Here is a 22,141-nt window from a genome sequence, read left to right on the forward strand (position 1 = left end):
TTCAATGTTGCAGAAATGTTTTGGTACCCTTCCCCAGATCTGTGCCTCGACACAATCCTGTCTCGGACCTCCACTGGACAATTCCTTCGACCTCATGGCTTGGTTTTTGCTCTGACATGCACTGTCAACTGTGGGACCTTATATAGACAGGTGTGTGCTTTTCCAAATCATGTCCAATCAATTGAATTTACCACAGGTGGACTCCAATCAAGTTGTAGAAACATCTCAAGGATGATCAATGGAAACAGGATGCACCTGAGCTAAATTTAGAGTCTCATAGCAAAGGGTCTGAATACTGATGTAAATAAGGTTTTTCTGTTTTTATTTAAATGTTTTATATATGTGCAAAAATGTTTAACCTGTTGTCGCATTGTCATTATGGGGTGTTGTGTGTAGATTGAGGATTTAATAATGTAATCGTTTTTAGAATAAGGCTGTAATGTGGAAAAAGGGAAGGTGTCTGAATACACTATGACATTATGCTGGTGAGGTTTAGTTTTCTAGGGCATCACGTAATGACAGAAGAGAACCTGCATATATCAAATTATAGACAAGTTGACTAACTAATAGTCTGACAAAATGTCAGAAATTATAAGCAGAAACATAAGCCTAATCTAAAAAGGCCTGTCCAAAAAACAAAACAAAAAAAAAAACAGCTTTTTCTGACTGTACAGCGTCTTTTTTCAATGTTAGGGTTGATTGCAAACTTTTACCACATTAAATCGGGAGGTTGCGGATGAGTTAACAAGAAGAAGAAATGGCTGACCTGCTCACCACTAATCTCAATATAAGGTGAGTTATTAAACCTTTCTGTTGAGTGATATATATATATATATATATATATTTCTAGCTGATTTTGTGTAATGTAGTTCTGTACAATCGGATTTAATTAAAAAAATTTGACTGCCTGTATGCTATAACTAAGGAGAGCACTGTATGTTTCCGTCCTAAATCCCACCCTATTCCCTAAGTAGTGCACTACTTTTGACCTGTGCCCATAGGGAATAGGGTTCCATTTAGGGAATAATGTGCCATTTGCGTAGTAGACTTTTTTTTTTTCTTCATTTCTTCATGTGAAACAGTGAATGAACAAGTGTTCAATCCCATTTTACAGGTCCACCAGACTGTTCCAAGAAGATGGGAGTGAGCTGTTTTTTTACTTTGAGAAAAATGGTTAGTTATTTGTATGTACATTTCCAATTAAATGTGCTTTTAAAGGTCATAAACCAATCAAAAATCATGTTTTTTTTTTTTTTTCTTCATTTAATTGGATGAGATTTGGATGAAACCAGATCAAAGTATGAATAAATGACTGTTGCTTCTACATCGCTAAAGTTTGATCATAAAGTTACTGGTCCCGTCCCACGTGTCAAACACTTGGATTCAGGAGGCGGGATTATTAAGATGATAGGGTGACATCACCTTAGCTCTCTCGTTTTTTTTAATAGACCAATGGTAACATGATTATTACTTCGCCTAATTTACATAAGTAGGGGCTTATAACCAACATCAGAGATGCTGTGTTTGCAGAGGGGCGTGGTTTATATAGCTCCAAAGCTACTCTACTGGTGCCAAAATCTGACTGTAGGGTGGCAGCAAATATAATTAAAAGTTTACTCATTCGTTTACCCTTTCATCCGGCTAGCTAGGTCTGGGGGGGGGGGGGTTGTTCAAAACTCACGTCAACACATCCGTCAGTGCTGCCGTGAACCGCATGGCATAACAAACGGGAGATGTATAAAACATTTTTCACATCATTGATGCTTTGTGTTTCACCAAATTTAGGTTGAGAGGATTTTACTGCAACATTGCATCCAAGTTGCTTGACATAGGCGTTTTTCAAAGAGCTCATGAATATAAGCTCCCCGCCCACTCAGCCTGTCTTTTTTATTTTTTTTTATTTTTTTTAATTTTTTTACTTCCTGGTAGTTAGCCATGAGAGGAAGTACTTTTTCCTCACATTTTAAATTTTTGTCTGTTTGACATGGGAATCAGAATGACTGTTGGGGACCAATGACTAGGCATTGTTCAATGATGCCCCTCAAACTTGTACAGTGAATACTGTGTAAAATAAACTGTAATAAAAAAAAAAAAAAATGTACAGCCAAACTGTGTTGTCATTATGTCTTATAGGGAATATAGTTAAAGCTGCACTATGTAGAAATCGCTCCGCCATTTCCTGGTTGCAAACATTTCTAGAGTTTGCCTAATTTCAGTTTGTGACAAAACAAAGGATAGTGTAGAGAATTATTGTACCATCTAAACCACTGTGAAATTATCTTCTCCATAACTCAAAATATTGTATTTTCAGCTGTTTGAAGCTGGTGTACAAAATAAAACGCGTAAACTAAACTTTAAGAACAGGAAGCATAGAAATAGCACACACACACAACAGATCTGCCGTTTTTCTTAAACTCAGCGACAGATCTATAACTCATTTCTATGAGTTTGTTCGGCTCGTCCAAAAAGTGACATATATTCCCACATTTTTTTTAATTGAAAATATTTATATAAACTTTTCTAAAAACCTGTCTGATTCCTCTTCTCCTTTTTTTATATATTTTTTTAGACTTATTCTGGCCCACCTCTTCAAGTCACTGCTTGACCAGCGACCCGTCAGAGGAGCGGCGGCGGGTTGAGGAGTTTGTTGCTAGTATAGGTGAGGCCATTTTGGAACTAAGCCGGTTTTCAAATGACACTATTGATGGAAGGTTTCTTCTAGGCACATTTTGTAGAAATTGCTCTGTGTTTTTTGTTTTGTGTGTAAATCTCTGTGTTGTTCTCTACAGACCTGGGTCAGCTACAGAGTCTTCAGACAGTCATCCACCAGGTTCTGTCTTTCCGTGAGAAGAAAACGGAGAGAGGGGAAGAGAGGAGAACGGAGAGAGGGGAAGAGAGGAGAACGGAGAGAGGGGAAGAGAGGAGAACGGAGAGAGGGGAAGAGAGGAGAACGGAGAGAGGGGAAGAGAGGAGAACGGAGGATTGGAGAACGGAGACATGGCAGTTCCATGAGGCTAGAGCTCCCAGTCATTATCCCCAGCCTCACATTCATCAACCCAACAGCCATCAGCAACAGACCCAGTCCCATCTCGAGACCCACCAGCCACAGCTTCAACCCCAGCCTGAGCCGACGCGCTGGCGAGGCCGTCACAGGGAGCAGATGCAGGGCCAGCAGCAGCTCTACCCCGGCTCAGGAGTCCTGCTGTCCTCCCTGCAGCTAGCTGCCATGTTTCAGGAGGCCAGAGGGAACTGCATGAGACTCTTTCATCTCCTATTCGAGCATTTCTTCACCGAGGAAGACCTCATAGGGGCGGTGGCTTTCGGCAGGAGGGGGAAAGTACCCGACGGCAAGAAGATTCTTGACCGCAGAACGGTGGACGCAATCATAGGTGAGGAGGAGATTGTTAATAATGCACTTTTTTGGGCCCTGGTCAAAAGTAGTGGACTATATAGAGGGAATAGGGCCCTGGTCAAAAGTAGTGGACTATATAGGGAATAGGGCCCTGGTCTATAGTAGTGCACTATATAGAGGGAATAGGGCCCTGGTCAAAAGTAGTGGACTATATAGGGAATAGGGCCCTGGTCTATAGTAGTGCACTATATAGAGGGAATAGGGCCCTGGTCAAAAGTAGTGGACTATATAGGGAATAGGGCCCTGGTCTATAGTAGTGGACTATATAGGGAATAGGGCCCTGGTCAAAAGTAGTGGACTATATAGGGAATAGGGCCCTGGTCTATAGTAGTGCACTATATAGAGGGAATAGGGCCCTGGTCAAAAGTAGTGCACTATATAGAGGGAATAGGGCCCTGGTCTAAAGTAGTGCACTATATAAAGGGTTGCCATACACGGGACTCAGTTACTTGTGTTTTCTACTCTGGGCACATGTATTGTATTGTATTGTATGTATGTATTGTATTGTTACCTAACTGTTTCATGGCCTACTTTACAGCGTACGTCCTCCACTGCTCTGCCCTGGATGGATGGACATCGGTGGAGTCGTCCAAACTGAAGAAAGCATGCATCAATAAGTGTAGACTGAGGATGTGTCAGAGGAGAATTGTTACATGTCCTGGTGACTTTCCACAGGTCAGGGTCTGAGGGTCTGAGGATCTCATTATTACATGTCCTGGTGACCTTTCCACAGGTCAGGGTCTGAGGGTCTGAGGATCTCATTATTACATGTCCTGGTGACCTTTCCACAGGTCAGGGTCTGAGGGTCTCATTATTACATGTCCTGGTGACCTTTCCACAGGTCAGGGTCTGAGGATCTCATTATTACATGTCCTGGTGACCTTTCCACAGGTCAGGGTCTGAGGATCTCATTATTACATGTCCTGGTGACCTTTCCACAGGTCAGGGTCTGAGGATCTCATTATTACATGTCCTGGTGACCTTTCCACAGGTCAGGGTCTGAGGGTCTCATTATTACATGTCCTGGTGACCTTTCCACAGGTCAGGGTCTGAGGATCTCATTATTACATGTCCTGGTGACCTTTCCACAGGTCAGGGTCTGAGGGTCTCATTATTACATGTCCTGGTGACCTTTCCACAGGTCAGGGTCTGAGGGTCTGAGGATCTCATTATTACATGTCCTGGTGACCTTTCCACAGGTCAGGGTCTGAGGGTCTGAGGATCTCATTATTACATGTCCTGGTGACCTTTCCACAGGTCAGGGTCTGAGGATCTCATTATTACATGTCCTGGTGACCTTTCCACAGGTCAGGGTCTGAGGATCTCATTATTACATGTCCTGGTGACCTTTCCACAGGTCAGGGTCTGAGGGTCTGAGGATCTCATTATTACATGTCCTGGTGACCTTTCCACAGGTCAGGGTCTGAGGGTCTGAGGGTCTCATTATTACATGTCCTGGTGACCTTTCCACAGGTCAGGGTCTGAGGGTCTGAGGATCTCATTATTACATGTCCTGGTGACCTTTCCACAGGTCAGGGTCTGAGGGTCTGAGGATCTCATTATTACATGTCCTGGTGACCTTTCCACAGGTCAGGGTCTGAGGGTCTGAGGGTCTCATTATTACATGTCCTGGTGACCTTTCCACAGGTCAGGGTCTGAGGGTCTGAGGATCTCATTATTACATGTCCTGGTGACCTTTCCACAGGTCAGGGTCTGAGGGTCTGAGGATCTCATTGTTACATGTCCTGGTGACCTTTCCACAGGTCAGGGTCTGAGGGTCTGAGGATCCTACCATTGTGGAGGAAATGAGGTCATCATGTCTGCCTTCTGTTAGACATTAGACCATGTCTTTGTCCCAAATGGAACCCTATTGCCTTCATATGGGCTCTGGTCTAAAGTAGTGCTCTATATAGGGAATAGGGCTCTGGTCTAAAGTAGTGCTCTATATAGGGAATAGGGCTCTGGTCTATAGTAGTGCACTATATAGGGAATAGGGCTCTGGTCTAAAGTAGTGCTCTATATAGGGAATAGGGCTCTGGTCTAAAGTAGTGCTCTATATAGGGAATAGGGCTCTGGTCTAAAGTAGTGCTCTATATAGGGAATAGGGCTCTGGTCTAAAGTAGTGCTCTATATAGGGAATAGGGCTCTGGTCTAAAGTAGTGCACTATATAGGGAATAGGGCTCTGGTCTAAAGTAGTGCACTATATAGGGAATAGGGCTCTGGTCTATAGTAGTACCACTATATAGGGAATAGGGCTCTGGTCTATAGTAGTACTATACAGTGTACTATATAGGGAATAGGGGGCCTGTGGGACTACATGTTTACTAATCAAGAAGACATGGCGCCGGGGGGGAACGGCGCCGGGGGGGGGACGCAGGGTTCTGTTATTTAGTTCCCTTTTTCCTGCATTACGTTTATTGTTGTTTGTAAAGATGTTAGACCAATGACTGGAGGAGGAATGTTGTGTGTAAAGATGTTAGACCAATGACTGGAGGAGGAATGTTGTTTGTAAAGATGTTAGACCAATGACTGGAGGAGGAATGTTGTTTGTAAAGATGTTAGACCAATGACTGGAGGAGGAATGTTGTTTGTAAAGATGTTAGACCAATGACTGGAGGAGAAATGTTGACAGTATGTTGCTCTGAAATAAATGGTCAATACCCCTCGATGGTGTCAAGGAATTATTGAATGGATATTTAAAAAGACAAGCCTTGATCTCAGTCATAGAAGGGTTTAAACTGATCTCTTCATGTTTCTCTACAACTTTTTCTGAACTCTGTATGTCACAGTTTTATATTAGTGTTGAAGACTAGCTACAGTTGAAGTGGGAAGTTTACGTACACTAAGGTTGGAGTCCTTAAAACTCGTTTTTTAACCACTCCACAAATTTCTTGTTAACAAAATATAGTTTTGGCAAGTCAGTTAGGACATCTACTTTGTGCGTGACACAAGTCATTTTTCCAACAATTGTTTACAGACAGATTATTTCACTGTATCACAATTCCAGAGGGTCAGAAGTTTACATACACTAAGTTGACTGTGCCTTTAAACAGCTTGGAAAATTCCAGAAAATGTCATGGCTTTAGAAGCTTCTGATAGGCTAATTGACATCATTTGAGTCAATTGGAGGTGTACTTGTGGATGTATTTCAAGGCCTAACTTCAAACTCAGTGCCTCTTTGCTTGACATCATGGGAAAATCAAAAGAAATCAGCCAAGACCTCCACAAGTCTGGTTCATCCTTGGGAGCAATTTCCAAACACCTGAAGGTACCACGTTCATCTGTACAAACAATAGTACGCAAGTATAAACGCCATGGGACCACGCAGCCGTCATACCGCTCAGGAAGGAGACGCGTTCTGTCTCCTAGAGATGAACGTACTTTGGTGCGAAAAGTGCAAATCAATCCCAGAACAACAGCAAAGGACCTTGTGAAGATGCTGGAGGAAACAGGTACAAAAGTATCTATATCCACAGTAAAACGAGTCCTATATCGACATATCCTGAAAGGCCGCTCAGCAAGGAAGAAGCCACTGCTCCAAAACCGCCATAAAAAAGCCAGACTATGGTTTGCAACTGCACATGGGGACAAAGATCGTACTTTTTGGAGAAATGTCCTCTGGTCTGATGAAACAAAAATAGAACTGTTTGGTCATAATGACCATCGTTATGTTTGGAGGAAAAATGGGAAGGCTTGCAACCTGAAGAACACCATCCCAATCGTGAAGCACGGGGGTGGCAGCATCATGTTGTGGGGGTGCTTTGCTGCAGGAGGGACTGGTGCACTTCACAAAATAGATGGCTTCATGAGGGAGGAAAATTATATGGATATATTGAAGCAACATCTCAAGACATCAGTCAGGAAGTTAAAGCTTGGTTGCAAATAGGCATACTTCCAAAGTTGTGGCAAAATGGCTTGAGAACAAAGTCAAGGTATTGGTGTGGCCATCACAAAGCCCTGATCTCAATCCTATAGAACATTTGTGGGCAGAACTGAAAAAGTGTGTGCGAGCAAGAGGCCTACAAACCTGACTCAGTTACACCAGCTCTGTCAGGAGGAATGGGCCAAAATTCACCCAACTTATTGTGGGAAGCTTGTGGAAGGCTACCTGAAACGTTTGACCCAAGTTAAACAATTTAAAGGCAATGCGACCAAATACTAATTCAGTATATGTAAACTTCTGACCCACTGGAAATGTGATGAAAGAAATAAAAGCTGAAATACATAATTCTCTCTACTATTATTCTGACATTTCACATTCTTAAAATAAAGTGGTGATCCTAACTGACCTAAAACAGGGAATTTTTACTCTGATTAAATGTCAGGAAATGTGAAAAACTGAGTTTAAATGTATTTGGCTAAGGTGTATGTAAACTTCCGACCTTAACTGTATGTACTAAATAGCTAATCGATATTTTAAAACTTTTCCCAACTCCTTTTTTAAAATTAAAACACATATAGGGCCGCTAACTGTATAGAGTTTTAAAGCAAGTGGGGAAAACTCCTCTCATATTGGAAAGTTAACTGCAACAAATTAACCGCACCTGTTATGAGAAGCAGGTAGTTTCCAATTTTCTCTCGTAAACTTTTCCATTTCCTGTTATTTGGCCTTGGTGCATTCTGCATGTGTTCTCTCATATGTTGGAACTGGGGGGAGGAGGGGGGGGGTCTGCCCGGGGGGGAGGGGGTCTGCCCGGGGGGGGTCTGCCTACGTTCTTTTGGAAGTGACCCTACTCTGTATGTTCTCTGAACTAAGTGTGTAGGCCTACACCATAAGGATACACTGTTAGTTACTTCGTTTAGCTTTTTATGCACTTTAAGCTTATTTCTGTAATAAAATTACTATTATTATTATTATTATGTACATATTGAAACTGTATAGTGTTCCTGTCTCAACCTTCCTGTTACCAGTGGGCCCAGCTCTGTGTGAGATAGAGCGGCTGCGAGCGTTGCTGAGTGTTGAGCGGAGCCGCAGGGAGCAGATGGGAGAGACCATCTCTAGTCTGAAACAGGACAAGGAGCTGCTGCAGCAGGAACTCACTAAGAAGGCTGAACTCATCTGTGACTTCCTGCAAGACCAGCTACGACCAGGTATGCTCTTACTACGCCCAGGTAGGCACCTCTCATTCTTCTCAGATACGCTATGAGCTCAATGGGATGTTATATAATGGGATATTAATATTGAGGGTTGTGTTTTCAGCGCTGACAGACAGGGTAGAAAAGTAATGTGTAATGACCTAAATCTAACCCAGCTGGTGACTAAGACTACATTTCCCAAACCTAAAGATCCTTCAAAGTCAACTCTGATCTTATTCTAACGAATAAACCAGTGAAATATGTTTCTATTGGTGTCTTCTCCCAAGACATTAGTGACAATTGCCCAGTTTGTGTTAGAGAAATCCCTAGCTGTTTTAATACAGGCAAAACTAAACTCAAGTTGTTTTTTAAAACTCTCGTAGGCATGTTTCAGATTAACTACATGTTCACTCATTGGATGGTTCTCCAATCGAACATGTTCCTGCATAAAGTGGGGGGGGGGGGGGAGTATTTGATCCCCTGCTGATTTTGTGCGTTTGCCCACTGACAAAGAAATTATCAGTCTATAATTTTAATGGTAGGTTTATTTGAACAGTGAGAGACAGAATAACAACAAAAATATCCAGAAAAACGCATGTCAGAAATGTTATGTTTCCACATTTTGTTACATTAAAGCCTTATTCTAAAATTGATTTCATAAAAAAAAGTATTCATCAATCTACACACAATACCCCATAATGACATCACAATACCCCATAATGACATCACAATACCCCATAATGACATCACAATACCCCATAATGACATCACAATACCCCATAATGACAAAGCGAAAAAGGATTTTAGAAAGTTTTACAAATAAAAACAGAAATACCTTATTTACAGAAGTATTCAGACCTTTTGTTATGAGTCTCGAAATTGAGTTCAGGTGCATCCTGTTTCCATTGATCATCCTTGAGATGTTTCAAAAACCAAGCCATGAGGTCGAAGGAATTGTCCGTAGAGCTCCGAGACAGGATTGTGTCGAGGCACAGATCTGGGGAAGGGTACCAAAACATTTCTGCAGCATTGAAGGTCCCCAAGAACACAGTGGCCTCCATCATTCTTAAATGGAAGAAGTTTGGAACCAATAAGACTTTTCCTAGAGCTGGCTGCCCGGACAAACTGAGCAATCTGGGGAGAAGGTGTGGTCTGGCTGGTGTGTTTACGGACATATTCAATCAATCCTTATCCCAGTCTGCTGTTCCCACATGCTTCAAGAGGACCACCATTGTTCCTGTTCCCAAGAAAGCAAAGGTAACTGAACTAAATGACTACCGCCCCGTAGCACTCACTACTGCCATCATGAAGTGCTTTGAAAGACTAGTCAAGAACCATATCACCTCTACCTTACTTGCCACTCTAGACCCACTCCAATTTGCTTACCGCCCCAACAGGTCCACAGACGATGCAATCACACTGCACACTGCCCTAACCCATCTGGACAAGAGGAATACCTATGTGAGAATGCTGCTCATCGACTACAGCTCAGCATTTAATAACACCATAGTACCCTCCAAACTCGTCATTAAGCTCGACACCCTGGGTCTCGACCCCGCCCTGTGCAACTGGGTCCTTGACTTCCTGACGGGCCGCCCCCAGGTGGTGAGGGTAGGTGACAACATCTCCACCCCGCTGATCCTCAACACTGGGGCCCCACAAGGGTGCGTTCTCAGCCCTCTCCTGTACTCCCTGTTCACCCACGACTCCAACTCAATCATCAAGTTTGCAGACGACACTACAGTGGTAGGCTTGATTACCAACAACGACGAGACGGCCTACAGGGAGGAGGTGAGGGCCCTCGGAGTGTGGTGTCAGGAAAATAACCTCTCACTCAACGTCAACAAAACAAAGGAGATGATTGTGGACTTCAGGAAACAGCAGAGGGAGCAGCCCACCATCCACGTCGACGGGACAGTAATGGAGAAGGTGGAAAGTTAAGTTCCTCGGCGTACACATCACGGACAAACTGAAATGGTCCACCCACACAGACAGCGTGGTGAATAAGGCACAGCAGCGCCACTTCAACCTCAGGAGGCTGAAGAAATTCGGCTTGTCACCAAAAACACTCGCAAACTTTTACAGATGCACAATCGAGAGCATCCTGTCGGGCTGCATCACCGCCTGGTACGGCAACTGCTCTGCCCATAACCATAAGGCTCTCTAGAGGGTAGTGAGGTCTGCACAACGCATCACCGGGGGTAAACTACCTGCCTTACAGGACACCTACAGCACCCGATGTCACAGGAAGGCCAAAAAGATCATCAAGGACAACAACCACCCGAGCCACTGTCTGTTCACCCCGCTATCATCCAGAAGGCGAGGTCAGTACAGGTGCATCAAAGCTGGAACCGAGAGACTGAAAAACACCTATCTCCAGGCCATCAGACTGTTAAACAGCCATCACTGACATTGAGTGGCTGCTGCCAACATACTGACTCAACTCCAGCCACTTTAAACAATGCCACTTTATATAATGTTTACATACCCTACATTACTCATCTCATATGTATATACTGTATTTTATACCATCCACTGTATCTTGCCTATGCCATTCTATACCATCACTCATTCATATATTTATTTTAATGTATATATTCTTATTCATTCCTTTACACTTGTGTGTAATAGGTAGTTGTTGTGAAATTGTTAGGTTATATTACTCGTTGGATATTACTGCATTGTCGAAACTAGAAGCACAAGCATTTCGCTACACTCGCATTAACATCTGCTAACCATGTGCATGTGACAAATAAAATTTGATCCTGACGAACAGTTATTGTGCTGACTTCCAGAGGCAGTTTGGAACTCGGTAGTGAGTGTTGCAACCGAGGACAGATGATTTTTACGCACTACGTGGTGGTTCCGTTCTGTGAGCTTGTGTGGCCTACCACTTCGCGGCTGAGCCGTTGTTGCTCCTAGACGTTTCCACTTGACAATAACAGCACTTACAGTTGACCGGGAAATTTGACTTACTGACTTGTTGGAAAGGTGGCATCCTATGACAGTGCCTCGTTGAAAGTCACTGAGCTCTCCAGTAAGGTCCATTCTATGTTTGTCTATGGAGATCGCATGGCTGTGTGCTCAATTTCATACACCTGTCAGAAATAGCTGAATCCACTAATTTGAAGGGGTGTCTACATATATATATATATATATAAACACCATACTCAACGTCAACAGTGAAGAGGCGACTCCGGGATACTGGCCTTCTAGGCAGAGTTGCAAAGAAAAAGCCATATCTCCGACTGGCCAATAAAAATAAAAGATTAAGATGGGCAAAAGAACACAGACACTGGACAGAGGAACTCTGCCTAGAAGGCCAGCATCCCGGGGTCGCCTCTTCACTGTTGACGTTGAGACTGGTGTTTTGCGGGTACTATTTAATGAAGCTGCCAGTTGAGGACTTGTGAGGCGTCTGTTTCTCAAACTAGACACTCTAATGTACTTGTCCTCTTGTTCAGTTGTGCACCGGGGCCTCCCACTCCTCTTTCTATTCTGGTTAGAGCCAGTTTGTGCTGTTCTGTGAAGGGAGTAGTACAAAACGTTGTACGAGATCTTCAGTTTCTTGGCAATTTCTCGCATGGAATAGCCTTCATTTCTCAGAACAAGAATAGACTGACAAGTTTCAGAAGAAAGGTCTTTGTTTCTGGCCATTTTGAGCCTGTAATCGAACCCACAAATGCTGATGCTCCAGATACTCAACTAGTCTAAAGAAGGCCAGTTTTATTGCTTCTTTAATCAGAACAACAGTTTTCAGCTGTGCTAACATAATTGCAAAAGGGTTTTCTAATGATCAATTAGCCTTTTAAAATGATAAACTTGGATTAGCTAACACAACGTGCCATTGGAACACAGGAGTGATGGTTGCTGATAATGGGCCTCTGTACGCCTCTGTAAATATTCCATAAAAAATCTGCCGTTTCCAGCTACAATAGTCATTTACAAGATTAACAATGTATTTCTGATAAATGTTATTTTAATGGACAAAATGTTTGCTTTTCTTTCAAAAACAAGGACATTTCTAAGAGACCCCAAACTTTTGAATGGTAGTGTACCATTAAAAAAATCTCTGTGCATTCAAATTAACATTTAATAAAATGCAATTGTGTTGGTTGTCCGTGGCTTATGCCTGTCCATACCATAACCCCACCGCCACCATGGGGCACACTGTTCACAACGTTGACATCAGCAAATCGTTCGCCCCACATGACGCCATACTGCGTTTGGAGGCCGGTTGGACGTACTGCCAAATTCCCAAAAAACGACGTTGGAGGCTTATTTTGGAGAAATGAACATTCAATTATTTGGCAACAGCTCTGGTGGACATTCCTGTAGTCAGCATGCCAATTACACGCTCCCTCAAAACATCAGACATCTGTGGCATTGTGTTGTTTGACAAAACTGCACATTTTAGAGTGGCCTTTTATTGTCCCCCAGCACAAGGTGCACCTGTGTAATGATCATGCTGTTTTAATCAGCTTCTTGACATGCCACACCTGTCAGATGGATGGATTATCTTGGCAAAGGAGAAATGCCCCACTAACAGGGATGGAAACAACATTTGTGTACAAAATTTGAGAGAAATAAGCTTTTTGTCCGACACTTTTTTATTTCAACTCATGAAATATGAGACCAACGCTTTACATGTTGCATTTTATATTTTTTGTTCAATGTAGAAGATAATTAGTCTGAGGCTTAGGAGGCATGTAGAAGAATGACACTACATTATAAACCCAGAGGTAAAAACGTGATGTCAGAGACCATCGGTTTAATGTTTTTTTTTTCTTCTTTTCCTCAGAGAAGAGGCGTGGTCTTTCGTCCAGCCAGATGGAGCTGGGGACGGGTAGCTCCTCCCACATGGGGGTGGGTTTCCCTGACGAGGGTGTGGCTTTTGAGAACCCCGCCTTGTTCGACAGCTTTGAGGAGGTGGAGCTCCACAGGGTGATGAAGAGCTCCAAGAGGAGCAGAGATGGAGAGAACACGCGAGTCAGGAGTAAGTACTGTAGATGGCCCTTAAACAGAGTCGGGACTGTAGATGGCCCTTAAACAGAGTCGGGACTGTAGATGGCCCTTAAACAGAGTCGGGACTGTAGATGGCCCTTAAAACAGAGTCGGGACTGTAGATGGCCCTTAAACAGAGTCGGGACTGTAGATGGCCCTTAAACAGAGTCGGGACTGTAGATGGCCCTTAAACAGAGTCGGGACTGTAGATGGCCCTTAAACAGAGTCGGGACTGTAGATGGCCCTTAAACAGAGTCGGGACTGTAGATGGCCCTTAAACAGAGTCGGGACTGTAGATGGCCCTTAAACAGAGTCGGGACTACAGTCCTGTAGCCAATACCATAGAGTTGGATAGAGGGCGCACTTGGACCAAAGTCTGGTGATGGCGCTGAATGGCGCTGCCCATGCTGCTCACAGAAGTGGCCAATGCAAAGATAGGATATGAGCTCTCTAGTACATCTCCATCCCTCACACTGAAACATGTCAAATAAAGAGTTGAGAAACCAGCGTTTTAAACGAAAAAATGCATTTGTTTTACTATTACGTAACCCCGTCGGTCCTGTCTCTCTCCTCAGTGAAGAACGTGGTGGGCGTCATCGCCAGGTACATGGCGGCCCTGCAGGAGTTCAGACGCAGCGTCTCCATGAAGGTGGCGTTTGACCGGGTGGGCGTCGACCGGAACACCATCTCACGGACGGCCGCCATCGCCGAGCTGAGCCTGGCAGCTCCAGAGGTCCGATGGAGACATTTTAATCTAAGGCTCTCCATTGAGTTTGCTTTTTAGTCTGGGATTAGGTTATCATCATTTGTGTCTTTCATTGTATTTATTCAGTGTTGTAGGAGCCATTTTGATTTATGAGTTGTGTATATATCGTCTGTCCAGGGTTATTTTGACTTGTTTTGTACACTAGAGGGCACTATATGTTGGGGTCATGGGTCACTGGTCTCGTGTGTGTAGGTAGCCCAGGTGACCAGGAAGGGTTAGGTCACAGGTGACCAGGAAGGGTTAGGACAGGTGACCAGGAAGGGTTAGGACAGGTGACCAGGAAGGGTTAGGACAGGTGACCAGGAAGGGTTAGGACAGGTGACCAGGAAGGGTTAGCACAGGTGACCAGGAAGGGTTAGCCCAGGTGACCAGGAAGGGTTAGCCCAGGTGACCAGGAAGGGTTAGCACAGGTGACCAGGAAGGGTTAGCCCAGGTGACCAGGAAGGGTTAGGACAGGTGACCAGGAAGGGTTAGCCCAGGTGACCGGGAAGGGTAAGCCCAGGTGACCAGGAAGGGTAAGCCCAGGTGACCAGGAAGGGTTAGGACAGGTGACCAGGAAGGGTTAGGACAGGTGACCAGGAAGGGTTAGCCCAGGTGACCAGGAAGGGTTAGCCCAGGTGACCAGGAAGGGTTAGCCCAGGTGACCAGGAAGGGTTAGGACAGGTCACCAGGAAGGGTTAGGACAGGTGACCAGGAAGGGTTAGCACAGGTGACCAGGAAGGGTTAGCCCAGGTGACCAGGAAGGGTTAGGACAGGTGACCAGGAAGGGTTAGCCCAGGTGACCACATACAATTGTTACTGTATCACATATATAGCTGATGGAAAGCATCTCTCTGCACCTTTTCTATAGGAATATGGGCATTGGAGCTATTTATATACGCAATAAATGGGAACTTCCCCCCCCCCAAAAGAGTAACGTTTGGAAAGCTGATTGTTATGGACGTGGCTTTTCATAGGAAATCGCCACTGCAGGTGTTGTATGTATTAGCTGGTCCTTTAGGGGATTAATAAAGTACTATTTTTATCCTAGGTGTTCCACGCTCTGCCACCTTGGGACGAGAAAGAGGAGACGCTGGCTCACTACGCCCACCGCTGCAGGCAGGCCATGGACGACACCATCAGAGCCAAGATCAAAACCATGAAGACCAAGGGAGAGCTGCTGCCTATAGTCAGCAAATAACAGAGGAGACGGAAGGTGTGACCTCTGATGCCTGTAGGACAAACCAGACCAACACCATCTGTAGTAGATTACCTGCTCTGTGTTTTGACGAAATGTGGCCATTTTAACATGTAGAATCGTCAGGTAATGACAGCCTACGTTCTGTGGTCGAAGGCGATAGGACGGCTGTGTTCTGTGGTCGAAGGCGATAGGACGGCTGTGTACGGCCTACGTGTTGGTCTGTCTTGTCCTTGTGATTAAAGCCTGGTCCACAGATGTGTGTTTGTACTGTCATGCCAAGTTGGAAAGACGACACAAACAGGTCTGGGGTCAGGCTTTTGCCCTCTGATCCCCAGTGATGCTCGACTGCCATTTTAAAACAAGTGAAACGTTCTTATTGCTCCATTCCAATTGTCTGTCGTCCCCCCCCCCAATCACCTTAACCCATCAATGACGACAGACACCATGACTATATTAAAATACATTGTAGTGCACAAATGTTTTGATTTACTGTAATGTGTAACATTTATTTAGTCTTTTGAATGATGTGCTAATGCTTTGAAGTGTTTTTAGTAGTGGAGAACAACATTGGAAAATACTATTCAAATAAGAATCTTATTTTTGTTAAAAAGAGATTTTCCGGTACTTTTGGTGGTCTATGTAATTGTTTTTAAAGAGATTCTCCAGTACTTTTGGTGGTCTATGTAATTGTTTTTAAAGAGATTCTCCTGTACTTTTGGTGGTCTATGTAATTGTTTTTAAAGAGATTCTCCTGTACTTTTGATGGTCTATGTAGGGTGGTCTATGTAGGTGGTCTATGTAGGGTGGTCTATGTAGGTGGTCTATGTAGGGTGGTCTATGTAGGGTGGTTTATGTAGTGTTGTTTTTAAAGAGATTCTCCGGTACTTTTGTATACTTTTTAGCCAGTAGTTTTGAAAGTAGCGCTCACGAGCCAAAAGGGGTCCCTGAAAATTGCATACTACGTCACTGCTCTTGCTAGCTGTCACTCAAATGGCGAGGGGTTGAACTCAAACTGCCTAGGGGCTGGCCCACGTGGGGGAAAATGTAAGGAAATGGTGCAGCTTCCAGAAAAACAGTTGCTTTCAAACTAGGGATTTTAAGGCTAATTGAGATGAGACGTGTTGATATTTTAGTTTGTCCCTTTAGGGCACTCGTACTGATCTAGCGATGTCTCTGAGGTTGTGTACATTGTCACTCGTGGGAAAGGAGGAGAGCTGTCGGACAGCCTAAATCCTTACCCGGTGAGGAGAAACAAGCTCACAGTTCAGTCTGGATGCTTGCTATGGGGCTTTCGAGTCATCATACCGCCGCCACTGACAATGCAGCTGCTTGATGAACTACATTCAGGGCACTGTGGCATGGTGCGAATGAAGGAGATTGCACGCAGCTACTTTTGGTGGCCAGGCTTGGATGCAGTTATCAAAGACAAGGCCAAGTGTTGTTCTGCATGTCACGTGACGAGGAACATGAGGAACGTGCCTTAGTTAGCTAGAGGAGCCTTGGCAGCGAGTACACATGCAGGCCCACTGGAGCAAGGTTTTCTAAACTCTGTCCTGGGCTCCTCGGTTTCGGTTTTCTTGGCCCCTAGCACCACACAGCTGATTTAAATAATCAAAGCGTGATGATGAGTTGGTTATTTGAATCAGCTGTGTAGTGCTAGGGGCAAAAAAAAACAAAACGTGCACCGCAGGGAGAAGCCCAGGACCGAGTTGAGAAAACCCTAGACTGGAGGATCGTATGTTCCTAGTCGTAGTCACACAGCGATGAAGAACACTTCGGCAGAGAGAACCATCGAAGAGTTACGATCAATATTCAGTCGCTTCAGATTGCCAACGCAACTCGTTAGTGATAATATTCCCCCAGCTGGTGTCTGAAGAGGTCCGGTCGTTCGCGGAAAAAAACAGAATCCACCACATCAAGTCAGCACTGTATCACCCTGCAACGAACTGCCTCGTCGAAAGATTCATCCAGACTATGAAGCAAGCTTTAAAAAAATCATCACAAGGAAACGGGTCCCTCAACAGGCGCCTAAACACCTTCCTGTTAACCAACAGAAACCCCTCCCCACGCTGCAACCAAAGTGGCACCCACATCAGCCACGATAAAAAAGACCGCTTCGCACTCACTCGACCTCCTGAGACTAAACAGGTCGTACAGACACAACAGAGAGCATGTACTCTTTACAACTATTGATTATGAATGGTTATAGCCCGTTATAACACTGGCTGTTTTTTTGTAAAATAAAAAAGTACAAGACTTTTTACATGGTTGGAACACATTGGGCGAGCGGAATTCTAGGAGAAATTCTGACGTGTGTCTGTTAGCAACAGAACATAGTGTGTCCTCACTGCATAGTGAACTATATAGGGAAATCACTACAGGCTCTGAATGGTTTCAGTATAACTCCTTCTCGTTGGTTCTGACCGAGCTGGAGGCGGCTGAAAGAGAACAGGGAGAAGACCATCCATACAGCTCTCCCCGTAACTTCAGAGACTTCCTGGTGTTCAAGTATCCGTCCGAGAGCCCGGGAGATCTACTGTCTCTCTCCCCTGCAGAGAGCTGGGCAGCTACCTGGCCTCCTTCGGTGACTCGATGTAGAAGGACGGTTTGGAGTCCAACAGCCTGGCCAATTACCAGTGTGGTCTGCAGCGCTACAGGTAATGGCAGGTTAGAAAAGCGGGGCAGCAACCTTCAAGGTTGCCAGTTGAAATCCCATGTCCGACGAAAAAAATCTGGTCGGGAGTGTCCTAGATGCCGTCTCTTGCCGTTGTGTCCGTAAGCTCCAAACTGCTCACCGGGTGGCGTAGTATGGCTGCCTTCTGCTCCGACCTCTGTGTTTCTGAGGGGTCGGACTAAAGCAGAAGACATTTCCATTGGACAATAAACAAATCTTCAGCTACAGCATCATCAGAGACAAGGAGGCCATATTTGCAAACATAAGCAACCATTTAAAGTTAAATGGGTTCTCCAGGCAATGAAATGCATTGATTTACTTGTGTGTGACAGAACACTAAATTGTAGCTTGTCCCATCAGATAACATGGCACATGTTACATATTAAAGCGTTAGACCTCACACTAAAAGCTTCAGTCATACAAAAGTTACTTAAATCCAAACTGGTTCTCCAGCGGATCAGTAAGAATGTCTCACCCCATGTTCAAGAATGGCCTTTTCCCCTTTATTCAGATTACGACCTCTCCCTTTATTCAGATTACAACCTCTCCCTTTATTCAGATTACGACCTCTCCCTTCATTCAGATTACAACCTCTCCCTTTATTCAGATTACGACCTCTCCCTTTATTCAGATTACGACCTCTCCCTTTATTCAGATTACGACCTCTCCCTTTATTCAGATTACGACCTCTCCCTTTATTCAGATTACGACCTCTCCCTTTATTCAGATTACGACCTCTCCCTTTATTCAGATTACGACCTCTCCCTTTATTCAGATTACGACCTCTCCCTTTATTCAGATTACGACCTCTCCCTTTACTCAGATTACGACCTCTCCCTTTATTCAGATTACAACCTCTCCCTTTATTCAGATTACAACCTCTCCCTTTATTCAGATTACGACCTCTCCCTTTATTCAGATTACGACCTCTCCCTTTATTCAGATTACGACCTCTCCCTTTATTCAGATTACGACCTCTCCCTTTATTCAGATTACGACCTCTCCCTTTATTCAGATTACGACCTCTCCCTTTATTCAGATTACGACCTCTCCCTTTATTCAGATTACGACCTCTCCCTTTATTCAGATTACGACCTCTCCCTTTATTCAGATTACGACCTCTCCCTTTATTCAGATTACGACCTCTCCCTTTATTCAGATTACGACCTCTCCCTTTATTCAGATTACGACCTCTCCCTTTATTCAGATTACGACCTCTCCCTTTACTCAGATTACGACCTCTCCCTTTATTCAGATTACAACCTCTCCCTTTATTCAGATTACAACCTCTCCCTTTATTCAGATTACGACCTCTCCCTTTATTCAGATTACGACCTCTCCCTTTATTCAGATTACGACCTCTCCCTTTATTCAGATTACGACCTCTCCCTTCATTCAGATTACGACCTCTCCCTTCATTCAGATTACGACCTCTCCCTTTATTCAGATTACGACCTCTCCCTTCATTCAGATTACAACCTCTCCCTTTATTCAGATTACGACCTCTCCCTTTATTCAGATTACAACCTCTCCCTTTATTCAGATTACAACCTCTCCCTTCATTCAGATTACAACCTCTCCCTTTATTCAGATTACGACCTCTCCCTTCATTCAGATTACGACCTCTCCCTTTATTCAGATTACAACCTCTCCCTTTATTCAGATTACAACCTCTCCCTCTATTCAGATTACAACCTCTCCCTCTATTCAGATTACAACCTCTCCCTTCATTCAGATTACAACCTCTCCCTTTATTCAGATTACAACCTCTCCCTTTATTCAGATTACAACCTCTCCCTTTATTCAGATTACAACCTCTCCCTTCATTCAGATTAGGGTTAGGGTTAAAAATAAAAGTCCTAATCTTTGTAAATGTTATCATAAACAGGACTGGTGGAGTTCTGCCAAACATGGAAATGTCTGCTCTACCCACAATTACAACCAACTAATTGCAGCATTACTGCAAAAAGGCAAGAGGCATGTAGAAGGGGGAGAAAGGAACTTGTCTATTAAAGACCAAAATTGGTTAAAAAAAAAAAGACCAGTTTCATTTAAGAACCAACATTTTTTATAGCTGTGCCATATATAGTTGGTAAGAGATTTTTGACGTACTGATTCCACGGCACATGGTTTATGAACAAAACGACGCCATATTCAAAACTTAGAATTCTGTTTAATTTAAGACACGATGAAGGTGTCAGTAGAATTTTCTATCCCAATGATGATAATTAACAATCAATAAGCCGTGACTAATCCCCGAGGTTTGTAAGACACCGGGTTAAGAATAATTAGGCAAGGACTCAGCTTTTCTGCAAAAAGGTCTGTACAGTTTATTCAGAGAACATTCTGAGGTTCAAATAACAAAGACATTCATTTTATGCTAACTCTCCACTTACGCACACACCTCCACACAAACAGTAGGTGAGTTGTAACCCTCCTTGGAGTTCTCACCACTGTTAATCACTACCCAGCGCTGTCTGTTCCTTTCCCCCCCGAGATTAGAGAAACCTTGAGGGTCACTCCCTTTCTTCTCTAAGTTACTCCAAGTTCCTCACTAGGTCGGGTCAAACACAGTCTACTATTTTCTTAGGCACACTTAATACACACATTTCATTTTTGTCCCGGGCCTCTACTAGACCTTATGGGCCTTTCGATTAGTACTTTAATTATACATGCTACATAACTACTAATTGGTTACGTGACAGGGTTGGATTCTTTAATCATTTACCTTTGAACATATTATTCCCTTATCAGAAGGTCAGACAATACGGAACATTACAAGAACTTCGAAAGTTAACTCAAGTGCAGTCGCAAAAACCATCAAACGCTATGATGAAACTGGCTCTCATGAGGACCACCACAGGACAGGAAGACCCAGAGTTCCCTCTGCTGTTGAGGATACGTTCATTAGAGTTACCAGCCTCAGAAATTGCAGCCCAAATAAATGCTTCAGAGTTCAAGTAACAGACACATCTCAACATCAACTGTTCAGAGGAGACTGTGTGAATCAGGCCTTCATGGTCGAATTGCTGCAAAGAAACCACTACTAAAGGACACCAATAATAAGAAGAGACTTGCTTGGGCCAAGAAACACGAGCAATGGACATTAGACCGGTGGAAATCTGTCCTTGTCTGATTTAAGATTTTTGGTTCAATCCGCTGTGTCTTTGTGAGACGCAGAGTAGGTGAACTGATGATCTCCGCATGTGTTGTTCCCACCGTGAAGCATGGAGGAGGAGGTGTGACACTGATTTATTTAGAATTCAAGGTACACTTAACCAGCATTGCTACCACAGCATTCTGCAGTGATACGCCATCCCATCTGGTTTGGGCTCAGTGAGACGATCATTTGTTTTTCAACAGGACAATAACCCAACACACCTTCAGGCTGTGTAAGGGCTATTTGACCAAGGAGAGTGATGGAGGGCTGCATCACCTGACCTCAACCCAATTGAGATGGTTTGGGATGAGTTGGACCGCAGAGTGAAGGAAAAGCAGCCAACAAGTGCTCATCATAAGTGGGAACTCCTTCAAGACTGTTGGAAAAGCATTCCAGGTGAAGCTGGTTGAGAGAATGCCAAGAGGGTGCAAAGCTGTCAAAGGCAAAGGGTGGCAACTTTGAAGAATCTAAAATAGATTTTGATTTGTTTAAGACTTTTTTGTTACATGATTCCATGTGTTATTTCACAAACTATGTTCATAGTTCCTTCCAGGGTTGGGTATATTACATTTACATTTTAGTCATTTAGCAGACGCTCTTATCCAGAGCGACTTAGTAGTGAATGCATACATTTCATACATATTTTTATTTTTTTTCTGTGCTGGCCCCCCGTGGGAATCGAACTCACAACCCTGGCGTTGCAAACACCATGCTCTACCAACTGAGCTACAGGGAAGACCATTTAGATTACTTTCTAAATATAATCTGTTAGTTACGTACCAAAATTGTAATAACTAAATGTAATTTTGGATTATTTAGAATTATATAAAAATGATCCATCATATAGGTGTGAGACTCGATCAGGTGG

At 43.8% G+C, this 22,141-nt stretch overlaps 1 protein-coding gene across 11 annotated transcripts in view; it reads left to right on the forward strand.

Annotated features, from left to right (window-relative positions):
* Positions 1-16,151, forward strand: part of LOC106572866 (uncharacterized) — a 36,444-nt gene extending 20,293 nt beyond the window's left edge. The window contains exons 4-8 of one of the 11 annotated variants that reach the window (XR_006758782.1): positions 2,570-2,659; positions 2,790-3,389; positions 3,951-4,087; positions 4,146-4,217; positions 4,260-5,390. Coding sequence is in view for 4 of the 11 variants with exons in the window: in XM_045694177.1 (XP_045550133.1) it covers positions 2,570-2,659; positions 2,790-3,389; positions 3,951-4,087; positions 4,146-4,157 (839 nt within the window). In the remaining 7 variants the exon portion in view is untranslated. Of the gene's footprint in view, positions 1-2,569; positions 2,660-2,789; positions 3,390-3,950; positions 5,391-8,324; positions 8,526-13,290; positions 13,486-14,068; positions 14,227-15,289 lie in introns of those variants that run through there. The other 10 variants (XR_006758781.1, XR_006758784.1, XR_006758786.1 and 7 more) reach the window with 10 other exon arrangements.
* The last annotated feature ends 5,990 nt before the right edge of the window (positions 16,152-22,141 follow it).

Source organism: Salmo salar, chromosome ssa01, assembly GCF_905237065.1.
Source record: "Salmo salar chromosome ssa01, Ssal_v3.1, whole genome shotgun sequence".
Lineage (NCBI taxonomy): Eukaryota > Metazoa > Chordata > Actinopteri > Salmoniformes > Salmonidae > Salmo > Salmo salar.